The 22,195-nt window shown below is 37.4% G+C and overlaps 1 protein-coding gene across 2 annotated transcripts in view; it reads right to left on the bottom strand.

The window, feature by feature from the left end:
• LOC149548153 (RabGAP/TBC domain-containing protein) overlaps positions 1-22,195 on the bottom strand; it is a 59,097-nt gene that overhangs the window by 7,826 nt on the left and 29,076 nt on the right. Inside the window, exons 6-12 of one of the 2 annotated variants that reach the window (XM_089792180.1) lie at positions 20,389-20,443; positions 19,862-20,263; positions 3,346-3,426; positions 2,658-2,717; positions 2,287-2,385; positions 2,052-2,162; positions 2-73 (exon numbers count right to left, since the gene is read on the bottom strand). In XM_089792180.1, the coding sequence (XP_089648306.1) occupies positions 2-73; positions 2,052-2,162; positions 2,287-2,385; positions 2,658-2,717; positions 3,346-3,426; positions 19,862-20,263; positions 20,389-20,443 (880 nt within the window). The remainder of the gene's footprint in view (position 1; positions 74-2,051; positions 2,163-2,286; positions 2,386-2,657; positions 2,718-3,345; positions 3,427-19,861; positions 20,264-20,388; positions 20,444-22,195) is intronic. The other variant, XM_089792181.1, reaches the window with a different exon arrangement.

Genomic DNA, 22,195 nt, shown 5'->3' with positions numbered 1-22,195 from the left:
CCACATCCTTTTCAATCCGGCTTTTACGCTCCCTGAATTTTGAAAACCGCCTTGCCTGTGAAACTGATACACTCTGGAATGTACAAAATTAAGGCATTAGTGTACATGTTTTTATTATGAACAAACATTATGATGAAAATGTGGACTACAAAATACAAAAGCAGATTTTATAATGTAAACCAACCAACCAATTTCAACAATATTCTTCTGCATTCTAGGTAATTGGCTCTAAATTGAAGCAAATGAAAACAGAAATGGACATATAGAAGGCATGAAAAAATGCACAAAAGATAATCAGGTGACTGTTCTGACAGATCAATCTAGTTCACAAACCAGCACCAATTAATTATTCACGGAATGCACCATGCAGACAGAAGTTCAACAGAAAACTATTGTCAAGAACAATGCAGATGGATTTACATCTGGATGAGCATTTGATTAATGATCAACGTGCCTGTGGTAACCTGTTGCAAATGAACCATCGATAGATGAACTTTCCTTAAAGGCAATGCAATACGCTGTTTGTAGAAGATTATGTTTGCAATCAGAACTAGAAATGGGGACAATTATGGATTTGTGGGAATATTAATACAATTGAAATGAACACAACCACAAAGAAATGACCAACTAAACAGTTGTAAAATTTTACAACACATCCTAAGCTTGGGAGTTGTTTTGCAGGAATGAAGCTGAAGCACACATAAGCTATGGCAAATGAGTCTGCCGAAGTCAAGATAAGGAATAAGTATTCATGTGCAGAGAGAATGAATACATTACAAAGTTTGGATGATGCACAACGGTTCTGGAAGCCACAACAATGCAAATACACCTTTAGTAATGTCTAAGCATACAGCTCACCGGTCAAACTCAACAAATTGATAATGTAGGATAATCAATATTATAAAACCCAACATCGGTCAGCTTGAAGGTACCAGTAAAGCAGGACAGAGAATATCAAGGCACAAGATACCGGTGAGAAAAGATCCATAGTAAGAGTAACTGATCAAAAAAGATGTGAATTTCAACATAGAAGATTTACAGCTCAACAGAAGGCTGTCAAAAATAGCACTACCATTGGTATAAGAAATTGGACATCTTCAGTTCAAGACAATCATTTGCACATACCCTAGAGAAGCTAGCAACTAGAATTAGTTGATTAAGAGTAACAATCCGTTTCCAGATAATGAAAAGTATGGAAATCAAAAATAAAACTTATAATAGACAGAAAAGGATGCTGACTTCTACACAAAGAGTTTAGAGGAGAATATGATCCACAAAACAGTATCATGATAATTTCAAAAAGCATTCAAGTAACTCATGATAACGAGCATGGTTCCAGAGGAAACTTGTAGGGAACACCAACTGAAAGACTACAGCTACAGAAAGTATCAAAGAGAAAAATGTGAACGGAGAGAACCATACCTAGATGCCAACATGTTAATAGCATTAAAAATACAACAGAGGCAGCAAGCCATAAGAATTACCAATGTCAAACATAGGATTAGGATGAGTCAAAGATGAGTTAGAATAAGATTAATGATCCTAGAAGCATTTGCTGAGGTGGCATGAATTCCTCTTCAGGAATTGAGAAGTGGACCAAAAAAGTGTGTTACAAATGGTTTGATTAGTGAATTAAAAAATCCTAACCGCTGGCATAATTCACTGCACAGAGGAACCAGAGCCACTGCAATATCAGGTTCTTCATGTTATAAGATCTGATTGATTTACACTGGGAACATAGTTTCATGGTCAGATCTCGTATTTAAGTATACAAATATAGTAATAACATCTATAAGTTAAGAATACATATTGCAACTCCTTGTGCAAAGTTTATGGAATGGGAGTCAATAAGCTGCCTTTTATAGATTATGTCGAGCAAATTAGAAATTAATTTCTGTTTTCCCTCATTCGATTAGATGGAATGCTTGTCATAAGGCAAAAAAGGGGCATATTTATCAGGCCTGCATGTAAGAGCAGAATAGTGATAGGAATGAATAGGTCATTTTCTTCAACTGGACAATGAAGTCAATTTTTCCACATTGATTTCTCACCTGCCACTGTGATTTCAGTGTTTGATACTCTTCTTTTTTTGCTGAAACTAAATATTCTCGCTCTGCATAGGTTGAATCAAACTGATAATAGCCCAGTAAGAACTTCCAAACCTGAAATAAGAAATATTATAACAATGAAAAGCCTCTAAGAAGAGGAAAATCTGTTAAAGCGAAGTATATGGTTGACCTAGGTAAAATGCAATCAAATTAGCATGCCAGAATAGGGAATACAAACCTCCTGGCGTAGGTTATGTTCAATGCCACCATAGAATATCCTTTTCTTCAAAGCTTTTGGATCAACTAGCCTTCCTTCAAAATCCAAAAATGTCGCCCACTACAAAAATTTCAAAACTAATAAACATACATACCAATTAAATCTATCCTTATTTCTTACTCTTTGAGATTTCCTATGATTTAAAGATCAATTCTTGACCAACAAATGCTCCTTTTAGAACACTTTCAAAATGCACTCACCTCCCAATCAAATATATGAAGGAATCAAGGAAAATAGTTTTCATGCCTATAAAAACTCTTGACAACTCTCTGTATTTGTAATCTTCGAAATGAAAAAAACATTGTAACGAGAAATTACACTCTCTTTTATACCTCGTCACTTCCCAATGGAGGTTGTCGATGCTTTCCCCACACTAGTGTTGGTTCGTCATGCTGTAAGTAAAACTCAATTAGGTTGAGGTGTGTTATATCCATAAAATGTACATGTTCTTCAAAAAAAGATACACAAGCTAGCATATCAAAATATTTTAAGTGTTTCCAAGATTTGTGCAGCTAATTATAAGAGTAATTTTCTAAAAAATAGCAAAAGCCCATTATGGAGAGAGCAAAGAACTAAACTAAGCGAAGGGAAAACAGAAAGAAACAAATGAACCCGATAATTAGCCTATCTGTTCTTCTCTTCCTGTCCTTGAAACATATTCTTTAAAAATGGCAAGTGTCTTTACAATCTCATCCAATTAACCATAACCATTGTTGTCTTTATTTCTACAAGCCCCAGTAGTTATAATAATCTTAGTAGATTAACAGCAGGATATAAAGTACATTAACCAATCGAACTAGTTTTTCTTGCTAATGCTGTATAGAAAAAATAATGGACAATATTTCTAACAGATTATTATCTCTTCAATTGAGATAAATGTAACATTTATGAGAATACCAAATTGTTTGAGCATGCCCATGCTCTTTTATGGAGTCAGATACCCCAGAGTTCCATAGTCAAGGTCTACAGGTGGGAACTTTTCAACAGCTAAAGCATGGAGAACAGACAGCATATAAGTACCTGTGACCCGTCCACAAGCTCAAAGATGCCTACACTAGTGGCTGCTTCTCCATCAATTTTTCCATTTCTATGATCAGGACACTGTTCGACATTTTCAGTTATCTAGTATCAGAATGCTAATGTTGGAAAAGACAAAAAAGATTAACACAGCTTCAGTATCCAATACAAAAAGAGAATGAGTGTTGTATTCAAAATATATGAAAACAATATTCAGTTGTAACTTCATGTGTGAAATATATATTCACCGTAATAGGCACTGGACTCACCCTCTTTTCCAGGTACAATCTATGTTTGACTAAATGTATATAATACCGCTACAATAATATGCTTAATAAAACAGAACCAAACTATTAGTCGATTTAATAGACCTTTCCTACCGAATGACTGGACAATATTACATTTCTAATTGCATTTTGTTATCTCTTTATACTTTGTACTTATAGTAAAGATCTTCAATAAACTCAATCAAGCTTTACTTATATTTGAAACCCCAAAAATTCAAAAGAGGGGTTTATTGCTCAGTAAATCCTCCGTCACATTGATGGGCGTACACATTCTAATCACATTTAACAGGAGGTAGCTTTATGATTTTCTTCACTTTATACAATTGACATGAAATTTTATTTAAAAACTGGAACTTTCTCGACTATGATATTGCTTGTGTTGATATAAAATTTAAATTCAGAAATCAATGCAGAATTATACACCAGCAAATCAGCAAATTGTGAAGGGCTTCAGGCTGAGCTTCTAGAGTGTGATTAGGATTCACTTGCCTTTTCCGTGGCATAAACACTAACGAGGTTGTTTTTCAGGGTTCCCTCCCTCTTTGTCTCAACACTAATGAGGCATGTTTCTGGACAAGAGGTTTTCTGATCACGTGAACATTGGTCATCTCAAAGCGAAGGGGTAAGCACTTTGAGGTAGAGATCCAATCTATTGATCATATACTGTTCAACCCATTAGTATTTGACGGTTTCCCTCCATCCACAGATGCCTCAACTTCAAACACTGACATCAACCTCAAAAACATTCTATACCCTCAGAGATGCATAATGGACGTTGATACCATGTAGAAATGGTAGACTAAAATAAAGGAGAACATAAAAATAGAAACCCGAATGAGATGATTTTATTGAAATTGAGTGTTGAAATCATAAATCACCAACAAGTTTTTATCATACTTAGCTGAATTATTAGTCAGTTATCCTAAATGAAAACTCTCATATATTAATAAACTTATTATAAAAAGTATACCAAAAATAAACTTTGTAATTTATAAAGGCATTAAACATCACCACAGATCTATCACTTAGTATGTGGACTAACTGAACCCAAGGAACATTTGAAATCTCCACTGTCTGATGTGTAAATTACAACGTATATTGCTTAGGTTGGTCAGCAAAATGTGGAACTTGTGGAAATGTGCATAGAGTGAATTACAGAAGCAATTAACGTGTCTATTACTGGCAGGATATCAATTTGTTATTAAGAACAAGAGACAAAAAATGGAGCCATAACAACGGAGACACACGAAACAATATGGAGAAACGCCTTGTGAGCAATAACTCACAAATATGTGAGACACGTTCACTTATGTGGAACATTAGAAGCCAATTAAATAATTAAATTTTGAGTTGTCAAAATATATAAAATTAAATGAGAACTTAGTTTAATTATTTAATTAAGTATTAGAATGAATTTAATTGCCTCATGAAAAATTAATAAAGTCATTGTAAGATAAAAAGGGTAAACATTGAAGACAAAAAAGGAATATGAAGAGACAGGCAGAAGGGAAATTAAAAGTCACAGGATTACGCATTAAAAGAACAGTGAGAGGCTAATTCTGAAAAATACTTGGATTGTAGTTTGATTATTGTTCTCTTGGAGAATTTGGAAACTTCAAGCTTTCAGTAGGTTTCCGTTTGAGGACATAAACCCTCAAGCTTGGAGGCAATGGATAGAAACCCATTGTCTATTGGAGATAGCATTCAAGTGTCTCACTTGTGCTTTCAAATCAATATTTCTGGTTATCCAATCTCACTGTAAGTTTTGTGTTTATAATTGGATATTTGTATTTGTTCTACTGAAGATTTAAATTCAATTTTCACATCTCATTTCAAATTCTCTATTTCAGCTGGATATTTTAATAAAATGTGTTGGATAAATTGAGAATCAATTGCATGCAAATTATTGTTTGAATCTCTATGGCAAAAGTCTAGACTTAATATCTAAGGGGGATATTACAGTGGTATCAGAGGAGTGTATTCTGCCATTCCTAGGTTCTATGAGTAACAAAGAAGTGCATGGCTGTCTAGTTGCAAATTATTGTTTAAATCTCTATGGCAGAAATCTAGAATTAATATCTAAGATGGTTATTACAGTGGTAGCAGAGTAGTGTATTCTGCCATTCCAAGGTTCTATGACGTTGGAGTTTTGGGAATGGCTCCATTTAAATATTTAATTCACAAATTCTAAAGAAAAGGTGATTATTGGTTTGAATATTTTAAATCAGGTTTCTGAGAATTTAAAAAATCAGAATTTTATGGACATGAATTTCATAATTTGGCCTCTTTTAGTCGAGGTGGGAAACTATTATACACTGAATATATTCTCTGACTCTGATGTGGTGAAAGATATTGAAATAAAAATAATATTTTTCGTCAATACAAATGTTCTTTGTCGGAAGCAAAGATATTCATTTATATTTACGGGCCCTATGATGTCAATTTAATAGATTGGAGCATTATTCTGCAGAAATTATCGCAAATATATTAGCTCGTAGTGAAATTTACTCTCGAGCGAGCTGTTTGCAAAGGTGTCGATAAATTCTGAAGGAGGACATTAATATTTATCTGGAGAAATCACTTTGTTTTGATGGTTCTCATGGAAAGTAATTGTTAGTCCCTGTAGGGCAGGGAACTAATGTTCCGTTGATGGTGCACAATTAATTTTTATTACCTAAGTCAGTATAATGGCAAGGTTCAAAAATGATTTATTTTTTAATTAATTTCTATTTTTCTTTTGGCTGGTTGCATTTTTTCTAGGGGTAAAAATGATATTTTTAGATCAAAAATTAAAGAAATAAAAGTCCAGAAAGTTCTATCACTGTCATCGTTGATGGCATCCTGCGTTCTGCAATTTTACTGTTGCTGCATCAGCCGTTCCCTCTGTTGTTGCTATTGCCCATTTGCAACAGACCAGCAACACAAGAACAGTAGCATCAAGCCTCTCATGTTTCTCTCCATTTTTGGTTTCCCAACACATGCCCACTTCTTTACTGCTTTTATAGCAGGGCAGTGGCGATATTATTATGCCTCCACGTGATGAAGAGAGACAGATGGAAGTCAGGTTTCAACAAAAACAAATTTGGTCTATGCAGTGTCAATGGCGGCTGCAACTTGCTTCGTGTGATGCAGTTACCCTGCCATGTTTCCCTGAGAGCAAAATTCACCTCACAAATGTCTAAAAATTTCACGCCTCTCAGTTTTCCATTGTTTGTTTCCTTAGCTGCCATTCCATTCTCATTGAAAGACATACCGGGAGTGCCCAAGAAGAAATCATCAGGGCATGAATGATGACCGAGTGGGCAGGGGAAGATGCTATGGCAGTCATGATCACGGGAAGGGGCAGCATGAAGAGCACGGGTAGGAACCCAGATTCTCACCAAGAGCGGCCGGATTCCTGAGCACTGCGCCAAACCCCGATTTCACATTGTTCATGCCACGGAGCAAGGAAGCAGCCAGTATTTTACTCATGTCCGCATTGGAAGTCTGGCAAAAGATTAGCTGCATGATGAACACCATAACCTGGGGTATTTATGCACACTGTAGAAGAAGCAGAACGAAAAATGTGAACTGTTTGACCGAATTCCTCCAAGAAATCTGTTCTCATGGAATTTCCTAATTGCAGGGATACTCACCAAATGAAATTGTTGAGAAAGCTTTAACAACTTTCAAGCAAATGCGATTGAGAGGTATAAAAGCTATGCACAAAATGGGATTTTTTGAAAAGGAATTGGAAACTTTCAAGCATATGCAATTTACAGGTGTAAACTAAAACTCAACAAGTTTTTCCAGCAGCCATCCTCGCAGCCTGTGTCGAAATAAAAGATTTGGAACAAGTTTTCATATCCACTGTCAGATGTTTTAGTTGCAAATGCGCTGGTTGACATGCTTGCAAAATGTCGAAGCAAAGAGAAGACAGGCAAATTGTTTGACAGAATACCTCCTAGAAATCTCCTCTCAAGGATGAGCTACTTAGCCAATTCATCCCTATGTAAAAACTCTTTGTTTAGGAATTGATGAACCATTTTCTTACACTTATTATATAATGTAATGGAAACCAAGTTCCTATCAAGATGTTGAAATCAACAAAAAGTTCTTTTCAATGGCTTTATTTATCTGTAAATATTTCCGCGGAACTCTGCTTACCGAACTTGATGAAATACACTTGTTTTTAAATGTTAAGTTCTAAATTAACTCATATTTAAAAATGATTCAAGATAGCATCCACCAATGTGAATTATTTTAATAATTAGTTTGTTTAATTCAACTTATCCAATATAATTGAATATAGCTAGAATCTCTTCCATTTGAAATAAGTGGCAGTCTGTCACATGAGGATATTTTGGATGGACTTACAATTTTTTTTTAGAACATTTAATATTTTTTTAACTTTTCTAGCTTGCTTGTTTTGAGACCTTTGTTGTATATGTTGTTGATTAAACGAAAACAAGAATGTCATTTAAGGGTTAAACTAATTAGGTTTTCATAGTTAGGAAAACATATAATGTATTACTATCTAATTGTGTGATTTTTTTGAAGAACTATGAGAAATAAATGAAAGAGAATGAGCATGGTTAATGGATAAATAGAAGTTAGAGGAAAGAAAGGGTCATATAAATTCCACTTTAAAAATATAAAAGATCAAAATAAAAAGTGAAAAAAACTAAACAACAAAAAAAACATTGATATAATTGAATAATCAACATCAAATGAATACAAAAATTTTTGTCAATAGTGGCATGTTGTATGGTTAAGTTGTTGAGTTGTTATCCTTGTTATCAAGGTTCAAATCTAAAGAGGATGAGGTCCCCCGTTTGTGGCCTCACTGATTCATAACTCCAAATCAAATAAAAAATTATAAGAAAAATAAAATATATATTATAATATATTTATTTTATTTTTAGTTAAAATAATATATATATTTTTTAATTCTCTAATTTTCAAACCTACTTGATTTTTATCTTTTATTATGTTGTTTTTTTTAATCTTTTATTATGTTGTTTGATTTTTATTTATTTATTTATTTATTTATTTTTATTTTATATTATTTTATTGTCTTTTTCATCTAGAGCATTATGTTCTCTCTTTTTTCTCACTTCAACTTATATATTTAAGTGTTATTAATATATCATTAACATCTCACATTTCAATTCAAGCATTGAAATGCATTTACTTTGATATGAACATTTTAGGGGACATATTCAACCTAAAAAGTATGACTTCTTATTTAATTTCAAAAAACACATTTATACAAGTTGATCTTGAAAAAATTTCTTTGCTTAAATTTAATAAAATGTTTTTTATTATTTAATTTGGGTTCTTATTAACAACTCATGTGCTCATACAAAATGTATCTTCTATTTTAGACAAAAGGCAGTGACTCTAGGTCGACCATAGCTCTTGTTTTAAGGGGCCAATATTAGGAAAGAAATAATATTATCGATACTCCTTAACATATGTGTCGGGACAACGAATTAATTGATACATATTAAAGCTCAGTTGAAGGGACGACGTGTGATCATGTTTCTTATTGGGCGTTGCGACAAGTTTCTGTTTTTGATGAATTTTTGAGCGGCTAACTTGTATTTGTGGGAGACAACTATTAACGTCTGGTGGAAAGATTGAAATATTTATTTAATGATAACTACTTTTCATCTGTCGTTTCTTTGCTATCGTGTTGAATTACATAGTCTTGAGTAGGCGCATAATTATCAAAGAAAAAATATGCAACCCTCATTAGTGATTAGCGATTGTTTATTACCCGTAAATCGTCATGTTCTGCATGAGTAGTATAAGATTGAGCCTTAATAATTATTGCTGCATTAAAAGTATTTGCTAAATATGTTACGAAGGGAGAGGACCCAGTAGATGAACGGGTTCCAATTGTTGTGATAGAAATTGTTCACTTAATGTCCAATTTTTTTGAAAAAATTGTACCAATACTTGTGACTTTAAAGTTGTTAGTACAATGATGATTACTCAAAATTGAATGAAAATGTACCTTTTGTTTTAAAAAGTAACCAATGATGTGATGCCACATCAGCTGTTCAACTATGGGTTATTTTTATGCGCTATTATTGGTCTCACTTTTTTTTTGGCCTGTTTTGGACAACTTGGCAAAAAGCATGCTGATGTGGCATTATAACAAGTGACGTGGACTTGAAACCTTAGTTATAAGTAGGCGACTCACCAAGTAAGCTACTGTAAAAAATTGAGAGCGATTTGAAATTTTTACGTAAGATTTTGATATGCGTGAAGTTAGGGTGTTCAACTACGGGGTCCTCTCCCCTAGTTGGTTATCGTGAATGTTATTCCTAGAAGTTGGTAAACCATCTCCCGTTCCCGTGCAAAGACTTTTTGTTAAGCACTTGGCATCCATATTGGCCCTGAATTTATATACTCAGATTGAGGAAAATAATTAAGTGTTGCCAATATTACTCTTTTTCACCTGGTGGCTCCATTTGGAATCAGTAACGAACCATTAAAGGGGAATTTGCTGGCAAAAGACGACTCTTGGAGAAGGGAGAGTTCGTAGTTTGAAAGCAAGAAATTGTTGGGAAACAGTGGCCCTGCATTCCGGTGAACAGTGGTTGTTCGGTGTTTACCTAGAGGGTTGTTTTCACATCACAGACCTGAAGCTTTCTACGCACGTGACCCCTGGAAGAGTAACTATTGTATTGAGAAAGCACTGAGCATCTTGGAGAGAGAATATGGAACGAAAATGGTGAAGTCTGAGGCTGATTGGGGAAGTATAGTGGCCGTTATCGATAGCTGGACCTTCGACGGCAGTCAGAAAATACATACGCGCATCTGAATCGATAAACTTGAGAACTATAGCTGTATCTACATGCGAAAGACTTGCTAAAAACAGAGGACCTCTTTCAGTGATGCTGTTTGAAATTACTTCAGTCCAGTAGTTACCAATTCCAAATCAATAGCTGAAAGGTTCAGCCGATGATAAAAGTTGAGAAGAAATATAATATGTTATCGTTAGCTGAAGATTAGATGATGTGTAGAGATCGTAATTATCGCCCTTGAAATCTCTGGAGGTGACTATCAAAGAGAACCTTGAAATCTATACTACAGATACAAAGTGCCCAGTGAAACCTTCCCTCGAAGGGCTGTGAGTGTTCAGCGTACTAACGGTACGTGAAATGCATTGATTGACTTTTTAATCACGATAACTACTTATGACTGCTGCCGCAGTTAGCAGTTGTTCACCGGCATAAGCTGGGAAATCTTTTAAAGGTCGGAAAAGACGAGCACAGTTGTGCCTTCATTCCCCTGCAATACATCACAATTGTTAGCAGAAATGAACAATATCTGGAATAGACCTGCACGAGACTTGGTGAAGTAATTTTCCTTGGCATCAGAGTTGGACTCTATTGGAGTTGGCCTCTATTGGAGTTGGCAATATTAAAAAGGTAATATTGGCAAACCATAGGCACAAATTACAATATTCTAGGCAGATTTGGGAGTTAAAGCTTTTACAAATAATGGTACTACCGAATGGGATATACTCACCGCCACAGATTAATGACCATCATTACTGTCTCGGAATAGATACAAGCACATCGAACTCATCCGATCAACTGGATGAATTTCACCTTGAAGGGGCCCAATCCAAAAGTTCCGGAGGTCATCTCCTGGAACTATCAAGAACAAGGCCAATCTTACATGCGAACTCTGCTACTATGCAAACATAGGTTGCAATTAAAGAGAAATTGCAAGGTCATCACAATGGCCCGAGGCCAATGCTCCGACTAAGTCAATTTTCTCTTGCAATCACCATGCCGCCGTTCACAGAGAGATCTCCCCATTGACTTGTGACGACGCACAATCCAAGTGCTAGACACGAGCTCGCCCTTGAAAGACCACTTTCCAAGACATCCTGATGACACATTGGAACGACAACCGCTGTCAAACCATTCCCAATGTTGTGCCGATCGAGTTGCACAGAGGCAACCTTAGGGAGCTCCCACGTAGCAATCGGGAGCTCGATTCCCCAAGTCAGCTCGCCAAGGTGGCTCACTGAGTCAAAAGTTCAAGTGCGCCCACCAAGTCGACTCTTTAAGTTTGCTCATCGAGTCCACTCGCCAGGTCGGCCCACCAAGTCGACTCTTTAAGTTCGTTCATCAAGTCACCTAGCCAGGTCGGCCCACCAAGTACTCTCACCAAGTCGACTCTTTAAGTTCGTTCATCAACTCACCCCACCAGCTCGGCCCACCAAGTCGACTCTTTAAGTTCGTTCATCAAGTCACTCCGCCAATTTGACCCACCAAGTACTCTCGCCAAATCGACTCTTTAAGTTCGTTCATCAAGCCACCCCGCCAAGTCGGCCCACCAAGTACACTCACCAAGTCGACTCTTTAAGTTCTTTCATCAAGTCCCGCCAGGTCGGCCCACAAAGTACTCTCACCAAGTCGACTCTTTAAGTTCGTTCATCAACTCACTCGGCCAGGTCCGCCCACCAAGTACTCTCACCAAGTCGACTCTTTAAGTTCGTTCATCAAGTCACCCGGCCAGGTCCGCCCACCAAGTACTCTCACCAAGTCGACTCTTTAAGTTCGTTTAGGCTAGCCAGGTCCACTTGCCAAGTCATCTCACCACCAGGCTAGCCAAGTCCGCTCACCAAGTCATCTCAGCATGTGGGCTCGCCAAGTCACCCCAGAAAGTTGCCTCAACGAGGTGACTGTTTAAGTTTGCTCACCAAGTCAACTCACCACACTGACTTACCATGTCGCCTTACCAAGTTGCCCCACCCGATCACGTCTTGAAGTCTGATCACCATGTCGGATTTCCAGCTCGATTCCCCAAGTCATCTCGCCAAGGTGGCTCACCAAGTCAAAAGTTCAAGTGCACCCACCAAGTCAACTCTTTAAGTTCGCTCACCAAGTCCGCTCGCCAGGTCGGCCCACCAAGTCGACTCTTTAAGTTCGTTCATCAAGTCACCCGGCCAAGTCGACCCACCAAGTTATCTCACCAAGTCGACTCTTTAAGTTCGTTCATCAAGTCACCCCGCCAGGTCGGCCCACCAAGTACTCTCACCAAGTCAACTCTTTAAGTTCGTTCATCAACTCACCCCGCCAGGTCGGCCCACCAAGTCAACTCTTTAAGTTCGTTCATCAAGTCACCCTGCCAAGTCGGCCCACCAAGTCGACTCTTTAAGTTAGTTCATCAAGTCAACCTGCCAAGTCGGCCCACCAAGTCAACTCTTTAAGTTCATTCATCAAGTCACCCCACCAAGTACTCTCACCAAGTCGACTCTTTAAGTTCGTTCATCAAATCAACCGCCAGGTCTGCCCACCAAGTACTCTCACCAAGTCGACTCTTTAAGTTCGTTAATCAAGTCACTCGGCCAGGTTGGCCCACCGAGTCGACTCTTTAAGTTTGTTCATCAGGTCACCCCGCCAGGTCGGCCCACCAAGTACTCTCACCAACTCGACTCTTTAAGTTCGTTCATCAAGTCACCCCACCAGGTCGGCCCACCAAGTCGACTCTTTAAGTTCATTCATCAAGTCACCCCGCCAAGTCGGCCCACCAAGTCGACTCTTTAAGTTCGTTCATCAAATCACCCTGCCAGGTCGGCCCACCAAGTTGACTCTTTATGTTCGTTCATCAAGTCACCTCGCCAGGTCGGCCCACCAAGTACTCTCACCAAGTCGACTCTTTAAGTTCGTTCATCAAGTCACCCCGCCAGGTCGGCCCACCAAGTCGACTCTTTAAGTTCGTTCATCAACTCACCCGGCCAGGTTCGCCCACCAAGTACTCTCATTAAGTCGACTCTTTAAGTTCGTTCATCAAGTCACCCGGCCAGGTCCGCCCACCAAATACTCTCACCAAGTCGACTCTTTAAGTTCATTTAGGCTAGCCAAGTCCGCTCGCCAAGTCATCTCACCACCAGGCTAGCCAGGTCCGCTCGCCAAGTCATCTCACCATGTGGGCCGTAAAAGAGCGCACTTCGCTCCTCGACCGCCGCGACAGAAGTATTTGTGCGACCAGAAGGTTGCACTTGTGCTGCCGCGACAGCCCACGCTGGCACGTCCCCCGAACCGAGCGGCGGACCGACTCACACCATTCCGCATCCGACCGGGGCACATCGCCGGCCTCCATCCGCTTCCCTCCCGGCAATTTCAAGCACTCTTTAACTCTCTTTTCAAAGTCCTTTTCATCTTTCCCTTGCAGTACTTGTTCGCTATCGGTCTCACGCCCGTATTTAGCCTTGGACGAAATTTACCAGCCGATTAGGGCTGCATTCCCAAACAACCCAACTCGCCGACAGCGCCTCGTGGTGCGACAGGGTCCGGGCCCAACAAGGCTCTCACCCTCTCCGGCGCCCCCTTCCAGGGGACTTGGGCCTGGTCCGTCGCTGAGGACGCTTCTACAGACTACAATTCGACAGGCGCGGCCGTTGATTTTCATGCTGGGCTCTTCCCGGTTCGCTCGCCGTTACTAGGGGAATCCTGGTAAGTTTCTTTTCCTCTGCTTATTGATATGCTTAAACTCAGCAGGTATTCACCCCTGACTTGGGGACGCGGTAGAGATGCAGCATGCCCGCACTGCAGCGGGCCGCTAACTAAGGAATCACATTCTGATTATTTTTTATGGACAGTCATTAAACATATCAACTCCAGTAACAAGGTCAGAAATTCATTGTATTTTAATATCCCGTTGTAAATAACCTTCAGGTAGGATGATGATAATTTGTATGCCATCTCATTATGAACTTCAATAATATTTGCATTTCATTGCATCGTTGCAATATTTTTTGGTCGCTTGAATTCATGGTTTGTATGCATTCAAACTGTTGGACAAAATGTCATCTCATTGAATATTGATGAAAGGTGAAAGTTTTGCATACCATTGGTCACCGTTTCTTAAAGATTATTGTTGATGAGAATGCACTGAGTTGTGCAAGGAAGGGATAGATTTTGTGTTCAGCAATAAAACTACAGGTAGTGCGGAGAGGGGACATGTCATATATATCTTCAGACTGACTGAACATACTAGCAGATCCAGACTTTGATTTGGGGTCCTTGAATAGTCAATCATAACTGGGTGGTGGTGTTTGTTCAGTCATAGATGCCAGAAATGGTATTAGCTGATGATAATAACACTGAATTCAGATTCTCTTGAATACTGGTCGGATTTGATTTAAAAGTGGTACATAGATTCAAATTAGTGTGAGGAAAAGAAAAATCACTCAAACAGAGGAAGCATCTTACAGCTGAAGTGGTATCAGATTAGCAGATTTAAAAATGGCATTAGATGATAGTTTGGCCAGGGTACTTTGTGAGACTAGTAACTAGCTGAGGTTGGGATCACAAATGAAGGGAAAAAAATCTCATCGCTTTGATCCAACTGAAAGAATGTTTGACCACTGTAGAGTAATCACCCTCTGATTTGTTACAGATTGCTCGTGTTCCTATAATGACTGCATTGAAGCAACACAAATGGTTAGAGCATTCAAATGGTGATATAAGGTTGTTGATTGCTTCTTGTTTGATGGAGCTCACAAGAATCTTAGCGCCTCAAGAACCTTATAAAGAAAACATAATGAAATCGGTGCTTCAGCTAATCGTTGATAGCTTCCAATATCTTGGAGACATCGGAGGTCATCATTTCTCAAGAAGAGTTGTCATACTTAAAGCATAGATTGAATAATATTATGTTTGACTTGGAAACTATATGACTTAATACACACCATGTTTCAATATTTCTTGGTCACAATCAAGGAAGAACACAATGAAGATGTTATTGCAGCCATGAAGACCATTAGTACTGCTGTTGTCAATTGTGTAGAACCACAAAATCAGATTGTACTTCACTAATTTTGGTTTTGAGCAATGATACTTTATGTTTACTTCAAATCTTCCAAACTGCGAGAGCTCATCTTATGAAGGTTTGTGTTGTGAACTTTGGTGGCCTACTATCGGTGATCATTCATGGAAGTGAACTTTTGCATGCTTTGGGTCATCTATAAGAAATCTTTAGAGTAGGAATAGTGAGAGGTTTTGCATGTCTTGTGGATTGTATCAAAATAGTCCAACGGAGGCATGTTAGATCTTTAAGGTTCTTTGATGATAAGCTTGTTGAACTCTTGCAAATGATTGTTTTCCTTTTAGCAAGAAGAGTGGAAGAATTTGCATTTGCTGGTATGACATAAGGTGACACATTGAGGAGATATGTTGAGGATTCTAGTTGTGGGCAAAATCTCAGTGTTAGTACTACTATTCACTTTCTGATCCACCAAATGATATACTGAATATGAATTGCCTAATGATATACTGAATATGAATTGGATGACTTCATCAGACAAGTAGGTGAGTACTTTATGGTTGTGGCTGGTTGGTAAAGATGATTTGATCATAGGTGATGTCCCTTAAGTTACTACCATATTCATAGCTCCCATATTTTCAATAGATTTTCAGATTGATTATTACTGCCCTTACATTTTCGTGTTGGTTAAGGAGAAATCTTTTCATATGTAGATGGTCATTAAGCCTTGGCAGGCTATAGGGAAGTTCGTTCGGAGTGTTCTTCCAAACACAATTTATAAATTTAGTCTTCCTCTTTGGCAAGTGGCAATCACTATAGACACTACATGGAGATGGTCATTAAGCCTTGGCAGGCTATAGGGAAGTTCGTTCGGAGTGTTCTTCCAAACACAATTTATAAATTTAGTCTTCCTCTTTGGCAAGTGGCAATCACTATAGACACTACATGGAGATGGTAAGCATTGTTTGGGATGGTGTCACGTTCAATGCAATAGTTTGGGTGTGTTGTGTGATCAGAACTCTTCATTTGATACTTGGAGGTCAAGTGTCAACATTATGATTTCACTAGGCAACCACAGAGGGATTCCCTAGTCAGTAGATTGAAATGTTGTGATGATGATTAATTTGCTTCATTTTGGGATATCATTTAGGGATATCTCGGGTTTCATTTTCCATTGTCCAAAATATGATTGGCAGTAAATTAGTTGATGTCGTTTTCACTTTTCACTAAGATGACTTGGCAAAATATATTACATGGCATTGAGTTCAGTCGTCTCAGACTTTTTTAGTATAGACGTTATTGATGATTACTTTTCATGATTACATGAGAGGAGAGTGCACTTCAATTATTACATCTTTGCCAGAGCAGCATGTTAGATTTGTGCCCTCATCTTTGGGTTATGACTCATATTAACCTTGCAAAGTTAAGGTGTGCACTATGGAACAAGATCCAGACCACACAAGTATAAGTCATGTCCCACCGCTGGTTTGATTAAGTACATATAATGTCTACAACATGGAGTGCCTGTGTGCTTGCTGTATTTTCATTGTGCCATCCACATACATGGATTAGATTTGTTCATGAAGCTTTCCCCATCTCGGGTAAAATGGGAAAACCATGTTGCTATTATGCAACTGGTGCATTCCAGTTATTGTGCGGTTAGTGCACTTGCATAAAATGGTGGCCCAACATAACTTATTATGTTTTAATACGCTTGCATTATACTATTGACAACATATAATTATGATGTGATCTTATCTGACCCTAGCTATTGAACATATATGTGTGTATAAGTGCGTTGTTTATGCTATGATTGCAGGATTCAAATCCAAGATCCCATTATATAAAGAAATATTCACTTGGTAAGATGAAACCGTAACCCTCATTTTTTGCAATCATGATAATAGGGTGCATACTAGGGCAAATTAGGAAGGGAGCATCACAAAAGGCGACATCTCAAGCTCATCCCCTCGCTCACCCATAAAGACCAAGCAACTACAAGTTGTAACATTTGTGCTTGTTTCAATAATTAAAATAATTGAGAGGTTCCATTCCACCAACCTAATAAGAGAATATCAAGAACATCAAAAATCAGTACAACCAAACAATAATGAAGTCATTGAATCAGTTGCTATGCTAAAAGTAACTTTCTACCAAATAAAATTGTTTGGCCAAGGACCAATAAGTACTAGTACTATTACATATAATAAAACGTTTGATGAATAATATGTATCAGAACTCATAGCATGCATTATATTGACAAAGTTGTCTTTTATCATTTATATTCTTGGACAAAAACCACAATATTTAGGAAATAACACTTAGTACATTAAAATTAAGCAAAATGTCAGCACTTACTAGGCTATTAGTTTCTTAAAGAATGCTTTAAGAAATATAAATGCACATGATTTCATTTCATTAATAAAGGATTATCATTAAAATTAACTTTTAGAATATTCCTAATCAAACCGATCCTTACTCAATTTTTCAAACTCTAGAACTTTCATCCCATTCCAGAAAACTGAACTTATTTAACATGGTAACCGCACTACACAGGATGTCAAGTGAGCCCATGCTAGAAACACCCAACCTTTCTTACAACTCAAACAAAAGTAACATTTGGAATATGAAAATTATGCCAAACAGGACCCCATGTGATCTTTTGCAGACCTACAGAAGATCACATGCAAACCCTGGTATAACTCAGCCAAATTACAACTGACTGCAACTGAACCCAAGCAGAGTATTGTAATTCCCAAGCTGGACTAAGTTGTAGTTGTTGACTCAGTGAATTCTCAATTAGAGTCATGCAACCACCCTAAGGATAACTTAGATGATTATTCCCAAGTTGAAAAATACAATAGGGCGTGTTTTGACAACCAGGTAGACCTCTATTGAACTCAACTGGGCCAGGTTGATCCTAGGCAGTCCCCAAATTGTCAGTGCCATGCAAGCAACCCAAAGGATAACTTAGATAACTCCCAAGTGAGCTAGGTTGATTTAAGCAGACTATAGGTAAGAAACACCCTAAGATAACCTACACAACTCCCAAGATGAAATGTACAACAAAGCACAATTTGACACCCAACAAGACCTGGGTAGCACCCAAGTGGACCAGGTTGATCCTAGGTTGATTCCTAAGTACTAGTACTAGAGTCTCCAAGCAAATCCTGTGCAATTCAAGCAAGAACCCAAGCTGGATAGAAATGTAGTTTGTTGAATTCTCAAACAGATTCATGCAAGAACCAGTTTAAGGATAACCTAGATGATTCCCAAGTTGAAAAGTACAATAAGGCATGATTTGACACCCAAGAAGACCTAGTTAGAACCCAAATGGGCCAGGTTTATCCTAGGCAATCCCCAGGCAAACCCTATGCGAGTCCCCAATCAAGGGTTGGGCATACTTGGGGGAAATGCATGCCTTAGAAGTAACTTTACTAGTAAACCCTAGCCAAATATGTATAGATGGTGCAATCTTAACTCAAACGAAGAACTACCCCAATACAGATCCACAAAACTCTTCAATGTTGCACCAGACCGATTCAGGCAAAATTATCTCAGATAGCCTCACAAAAAATTTCCTACTCTGCACAAGATAAACACATTGAAAATTGCATAGAATGACAAACAAAGCCCACGTAAGGCCAGCCAAACCTTCAGAATAGTTCCACAGATAATGCCAAAGCAGACCTTTTATTTGAACCAAACAAACTAGCTTGATATAATCGAGGTGTATCAATTTCTTTTATCTCAATTAATTGAGTTACTCATTTATAGATTTTTTTTTTTTAAATTGTCAAACTGGTTGAGAAAATTCCTCATCTTTCTGATTGCCCTAAAGAGTCATCTGAACAGGAAAAATTTGTTCTAAATATTGCTCAATTTTGAAGCTGAAACAGTCACACGTGTCAAGGTAAAGTCAACACAATTCTGAGTAATAATTTTGTCAGAAGTAAACCTCTATCACGTTAAGCTAAGTGAGCAGGTTTTACTCTCTTGAATGTGAAAGTGGATGATGGCAGAAAAAAAAATGCAACTATGATTAACTACCAACCACAAAATAATTGCTCACCACATTGTTGTGCTGAGGCTTGAATTTGGACTATATTTTATGAATAGAAATACGTAAAGACCAAAATATCTGAATTTAATGCATTAAAAAAATTTGTAGTAATTTCTCTCTCAAATGTAAACGAGATTATGGACTAAACAAACAAAGCTTTCTGATTGACTGTCAAGCACGATAAAGATTGCTCAACCTCTTGTCATGCTAGGACTTGACTTTCGACAATAGATACTGTATAAACAGAAATAAGTAATGATCAAAATTTAAAAACTAATGTCCGAACAATTTTATTAATTAGGTTTACATTTAAGTTTTAAACCAATGAGGCAGAAGAACAAAATCACTGAACAATAGCACTACCAAACAATTCAAAAGGTTAGAGGATGACCTGCAACACATCCAATGAATATGATGTTCCACTTTCTGCTGAACTATCAGGTTCTGTATTTTCATGTTTCTCGTCAAGCTTAGTTGAATAAGTTTCTTCTGAACCATCCATGTTCGCCAAATAACGACTTTCACCAAAGAGATGAGCTGTAGTTTCACGGGCTAGCTTCGTAACCAGCGAGAATTTTTCCAATACATGAATGGAGATGTCACGGGCAGGATCTCTCAAGCGCTCATGATGATCTCCAAATAATTTTGAGCCACCAGAATGTTTGTTATGGTGATTTCTATCTATCGCAACTTCCGTATTTGCAACAGCAGAAGGTGATCCTTCCACATGAAATGAGGATTTGCTGTTTGTAGTTGGAAGAGCTCTAGTTAGCTCCAATGATGATAGACTTCTCTGCAGGGAAGATTAATCCAAACATTGGGAAGTTTAAAATTTACAAATAGACTATTCCTCAAATAAGTAGAGAGAAAAAACTACATAAAAAACGGCTTGTAGCCATTTGCCAAAGAAATATTAACCTGGAGTGGATCTTGAATGTCATTCACAAGAAACATGTCAGCATCATCAGCAGATCTACAACAAAATTTTGCGGCAACTTTTACTAGGTCACCTTAAAAATTTTAATAATAAACTTTAATCCATTGAGAAAAAATGTGTATTGCCAAACCCAAATATAAGGCTTCTGTGTAATCATTTTCAAATTACTGCTATTACATCTGTTAGCTCTTCTTTGAGATCGTGCAAGACTACAATTGATGGTAAATATCAGAAATGTCAAGCATCCATATTTTCTAGTTAACAATTACATAAATTTATCATTTCCCCGTTGGTGTTTTTTATGTTGTAGTTTCTTTTTTTTGTGTAAGGTCCCTCCTCGCATGTAGTTTTTTTTTTTTTTAAATATGAATTTCTCTGTTAAATCTGTTATAGGAGATTAGAATGAGTATGAAGTAATGTTTTATGTTTTGATGACCCAATGAAAAATGAGATCAGCTAATACATTCATGTTTTAAATATTCAGTGACTCAAGAACAAACTACATTATCTCGACGGTTTAAACATTAAAATTTCACTAACCATGATGTGAAGTGTTTTCACCTGATGATAAGGGTGTTGATTTTGGTACCTTGATGATTAGGTTTTATGCTTTCAGACAGTTCAGTATTCCTTAATTGGTGATGTTTATGATGTTAGGTATATCCATACCTAACGATGATTATTCGAGTATTTTAATCTGAATTAATAAATAAGTTATGTTATTTGGATTATGTGGTTATTGATGATTAAATGTGAGTAGAAATGAATTAAACAATTAATTATATATTCATGTTTTGATTTATGTAACTATCCAGATAGGTTTTGAATATATGTATATGTGATTTTCTTGAGCTACTGATGTGTGCAATGAGTGTGCAGGATATGTTAGTCGGGAAATCCAACACAGAAACGGAACTGAATCCTATGTACCGTTTGTGTAAACCAAGGTTAAATCTGATGAAAGATGCAAACTGTGTTGTTCGTATTTTATTTGAGTCGTGGGTTGAATGAATGTATCATTCTGTAATCAGTAAATGTTAATGTTTCGTAACAGTGTTTTTATAGTGCCGCTTGACACTCGTGAATTGTATATGCATTCTAGCATGATAGTTAGAGTTAACCGAATAACCTTAAGATCTAAGTCGGACTAAGTTAGTGACTTTTTTGCTAATCAATTTTTAATCAAGATTAATTACCCCAAATTTGGATTAGTGTTTAATCTTCATTTTTGAAGGTTGTTAGTAAGTCCTAAAATTTCCTAGCTTTTGATAAGTTCCTAATTAATCCTTAAGACCTAAAATCATGAAATCTAAGTACCCGAGGGGTATGGGTATGGGTTGGGGGCATTTTCCACCCCCCAGCCCCTTTTGTTGACTTTTATGGTCACTCAAAAACTCCATTTTTGCTTTAGTGCGAAAATTGAATGATTTCATCATAGGTTGAATGACTTTAACTCCACCTTGAGGTTAGCCTTATGTCTAGTTGAGCTAGAAGCCTCTAGAATTTTAGGCAAGTGGGGGAAGTTATTGCCCTTTTTAGGTGGTTGAGTTTTGATCTTATTTAGAGGCATTTTTGAGAGGGTTTGGAGTGTTCACCCAACCTCTAGTTTTAGAGTGGAAATCCAGGATTGAAGGAGAAGGAGAAGGAAGGGAATGCTCTTCTCAAACTGGTTCATTTGGCCATAACCTTGTTGTGAAGGTAGGATTCTTCAGCTCATTTTGTTTATGTTGTTCATGCTTTGTTCATGCATATGTTATTGTGTTTTCATTGGTATGCTTGTATGTATGT

This window comes from Cupressus sempervirens, chromosome 7, assembly GCF_028749045.1.
Source record: "Cupressus sempervirens isolate cs-2001-9-10 chromosome 7, ASM2874904v1, whole genome shotgun sequence".
NCBI lineage: Eukaryota > Viridiplantae > Streptophyta > Pinopsida > Cupressales > Cupressaceae > Cupressus > Cupressus sempervirens.
The sequence above is the reverse complement of the archived record's forward strand: the minus strand, read 5'-3'. Positions and strand labels throughout refer to the sequence as shown.